The sequence below is a fragment of the Phaethon lepturus genome, unplaced genomic scaffold (genome assembly GCF_000687285.1).
Source record: "Phaethon lepturus isolate BGI_N335 unplaced genomic scaffold, ASM68728v1 scaffold44691, whole genome shotgun sequence".
Classification (NCBI taxonomy): domain Eukaryota; kingdom Metazoa; phylum Chordata; class Aves; order Phaethontiformes; family Phaethontidae; genus Phaethon; species Phaethon lepturus.
In genome coordinates this window covers 27,559-31,561 of record NW_010516360.1, presented here as the reverse complement: position 1 = coordinate 31,561, position 4,003 = coordinate 27,559, and the positions used below count along the sequence as shown (strand labels likewise).

The 4,003-nt window shown below is 38.3% G+C and overlaps 1 protein-coding gene across 1 annotated transcript in view; it reads right to left on the bottom strand.

Moving 5' to 3' along the window:
• Positions 1–481: 481 nt before the first annotated feature.
• DHX35 (DEAH (Asp-Glu-Ala-His) box polypeptide 35) overlaps positions 482–4,003 on the bottom strand; it is a 30,673-nt gene continuing 27,151 nt past the window's right edge. Inside the window, exons 21-22 of the mRNA XM_010296033.1 lie at positions 3,339–3,450; positions 482–789 (exon numbers count right to left, since the gene is read on the bottom strand). Of these exons, the coding sequence (XP_010294335.1) occupies positions 745–789; positions 3,339–3,450 (157 nt within the window). The 3' untranslated portion in view covers positions 482–744. The remainder of the gene's footprint in view (positions 790–3,338; positions 3,451–4,003) is intronic.

Sequence of the window (4,003 nt, the reverse complement as noted above, 5' to 3'; positions counted from 1 at the left end):
ATGTGTTTAGTTCCCTGATTGAGCAAAAAATTAATCCTTCTTAAAAGTCCTGAGCTACTCTTCCTCCCCCTCCCCAAACAGCAACTCTCATGTGTGGAAACAAGACATTTTAATACAATGCTACTTACAGAAGACCGTTACAGCATAGGGAGCCAGGGGCAGCTCGACCTCCAGCAGGAGACTTTTACTGCTTGGGAGCACAAGCTGCACCAGTTTGGAACGGTCCAACATGGAATCAGTGTTTCCATGACAGCTCCTTGCATTTCAAAGGCTAGTTCATTACCCTGAGCTCCTGCTGTCAAGAGTCAGTCTCAGTCTCAGTTTGGCCGGTAGTAGTCACAGTGCTCTAGGTGATAGAAGGCAGGGTACCCTATTCCCCACTCTCATAAGGCAGCCGTACCACTCCAGGAAATCGGTTTCCTTCTTCAAAGTTTCAGGTTTTTGTGGTCCTGTATGCCCTCTAACTTTTTAAATTGTTTTTCCTACCTATTTAAAAGGAGCAACATGCCCAGATTAACAACAGTGGTCGAGTAGGTAAAGAATAAAATGTCCACAATGCAAGCTCTACGTAGGTTTACAATGTACTGGTCATGCATAAACCCCTACAGATCCTGGCAGGCATTTAAATGTTTAAGTTGATGTAAGATCAAATTGCTAATGAACTGACTGCTGAATGGACTGTAGCCAGCTTGAAATCACTGGTAGGTTCTGCATCTGATGTCACAAGACTTAAGTCATGTCAAATCAGTGGTCATCTACTTTAACCCTTTTTGCTTTCAAGGAAAGATGCTGCAAGAAAAGAAAAGAAAAAGAGAAATTGCTTAGCATATACACAATTAGAAAAATGTTCAACTAAAATGCTTTCAGTCTTTAATCCCAAATGAAATAAATTCTTACACAAATATCAAAGACTACTTTTCCCAAGCTCTGCTTGTTACTGTTGTAGCTAAAATAAACCTATGAAATAAAAAAACCCACATGTATCCCAAAGTGATATTCTGGCTTGGTATAAAATATCATCTGTACTTACAGCAAGCATAGGAACAATTTCCCACAGGAAGCAAGTTGCCAGCATGTAAAAATGCACAGAATGATACACGTGCTCCCAAAAATACATCTGCACAAACACTAGGAGTACGTACATGAAGTACAAGATTTTAACTAACGTATTAACACTGCAGCTGTAGTTGCATTGGACCTATGAATCTCTATGCTCTTAAAAAAAGCCTACAAAAGCATGGAATGAAAACATGAAGAAAGTCCTGCAGAATTTGGAATGCGACATAATTGACTGAGACCATGATCAAGCTGTAGAAGAAAGTTATTCACTTATTCAGTTGTAATTTGTTTTTAACTTGATACAGGAATAAAAATTCTTGTATTTCAGGAATCTCTCATTAGTACAAAGACATATCTATCCTTCAGTAGAAAAAGGGTCTGTATGTCTATAAATTAGCATAAATTCATGGGTCTTGCAATGGATTGCTTATTTAAAATTTACATGTATAATTTAAAGCTTTGCACAAGAGGAATATTTCTAGTTTTTAAACATTTTACAAAAACACCCAAATCTTTTGGCTAATAAGTATAACTGACCAAACTGGAAAAGATAATTTTCTTCAAAACCAGCACTATCCTCCAGAGATTTCATTTATTTTAGGATGAAAGCAATGCTTAGGTCATACTGCAAACTGAGTTTCATCTCTATCAAATCAAAAGGATGGCAATGGTAAAAATTAGGTTCTGCTGCAATTTCATAGAATATCCACAACAGTAGTAGTACTACCTTGAAAAACATGTTTTCTCAGCCAGGTAGGTAGTACTATTCAAGACAAGTCTTCTTCACTTACAAAAAGCTATTCAAGTTTTGCCTGATCAAGTCATTGAGTCATACTCCCCATCACCACCTACCTGAAGGAAAACCTCACCCCAAAATTAAGCCCGTGAAGAGGTCGTATCATAATGGGATGTTGTGTTGTGTATGGGATGTTACAACATGTAAATATGAGTCAAAAGGATTAGTTATTCCAGGAGCAGATTTGATACAACTGGAACATTGGCTCATCTCCTTTTTACACCATACTTGCAGAATGTCTTAACAGCAGCTGAAGGCTCAAGGGTCTACCCTGCAGGGCTCATTACTGCCTTTGTCAAACGCATTGTAGAAAAAAAGGCAGAAAATATTCAGCTACTTAGGAAGTGCATTTATAGATAGTAAGTGTCTGGATAACTGAGATGAATTATCCAAGCTCAACGTTAAAATAAAACCCTCTCAAGTCAATTACATGGACAGATGCCAATGCTGCTGTGCACCGTAACCACAGAAGTCCTCCTAAGGTGCTCCGTGCACCACAGTGTTTTTCTTTTTTCCAAAAACCCCCGGAAGTGAAAGAAAGCAAACATCACATTCTCAGAAGAGTCAAATAGTGTAGCAAATGTATAAACCAGAAACCAGTCCTTTTTACAACATGGTTGCTCGTATGCATGAACAGGTCTCTTGTTTTGCATAGGTCTGATATGCAAGTGCATTTTGTCACTCAGTATTTTGGAAATACTTCACTAATTTAGAATACAAAGCTCAGTAGTTATTAATCACCCATGGGAAATTCACAGGCAAGATCAGTTTGGTAATCTTCCCCGTACAGTATGTACATGCACTGCGGTATCAACAGCTCCAGCATAACTAACATTTAGATAATATTTAATACCAATCCAGTTCTCAGAACGACCAGTGAATAATTCCAGATTGATGGATTCACAGGGGACAGAGTTCATAAAAGATGGTGGCAACTATTAAAAGATACTTGTGGAAAAAAGTTCATACATCACACACAACAGAATTTGCAATAAAGGTTTGCATAAATAGCAGCTCTTCTTTGTCATTTCAAGTTTGACCAGATCGGAGCTGATTTTTTTTGCAGTAAATATAATTGATGCTCAGAAAAGGGCTCAGTATTTGCACAAACATTTGCAAAGCATGCAAAGACTGCTCTAAAGTTACTGTGCAAAGTATGAGCACTGCCTAGCTATAGTGCTGCTCAGAGACGCGCTTACTAAGTGCCTACATTCAAGTCTAAAATGGTTGAAGGCTTCATTCACCAGTGTGATATACGATTTTGTAACTTTGAGATCATGTCTGTTGGCTGTGTAACAGGGAAAAAGCTTTCATGCATCAATTTCTTATCCTCTTTCTTTATATTAAAACCACTACAATTAACAAAATTCATTTTTGTACCATTAAATAGACAACAACAACAAACATAAACACTTAAAAAGTTCAGATACAAGAGCTGCTAATACAGCAATGGTACCGTTTGGGCTTTATGCCGATTCCGTACCGTTCCTTGCTGGTAAAAATGAGGTGCCAGTTCCAAGAGCCAAGCAGATTCAACAGCAGTCACATCTCTCATGTAATATTTAGCAGTCTGTATGACTTCATTGTAGACTACCCTAGGAGAAAGAAACAAAAAAATAAAACATTTGCTATAAAGCAAAGAAGGAGAGAGATGATTAACAGCATATTTAGACAGTTTCACATACATGCTGCCAGAGGCAGTATTTACAGAGTAATGAGAGAGACTTCAAATTATAAAACAGTCTCTTACCTCTTTCCTTCTGGTTGTTCAGAGTACTCTACATTAAGACAACCTTTAGAGACACCTTCACATACTACCAGGACATATGGATGCAAGGTATAAAAGAAATAGTATTTCTTATAATGGAGCCAAGGGGGGACTGATAACAGATGCTTTGGAAGAGAGAGTATTAGTTACTCTGTAATATCATGAGGACGGATGTCAAAAGCACCAAACCCCTGGACCCATAATAAATAGGACACAAATCACAGCATGACTATCCCTGGTGCCTGTCTGCAGGCAAGCAAGACAAGGATTAGAGTAAGAAATCAGCTTTAACTACTGCCAGAACATCTCCTGGTAAGAGACTTAGAAACAGAGAGGCATGTAGATCCAATCCCTGCTGCCAGCATGGGCAACCTATTTCT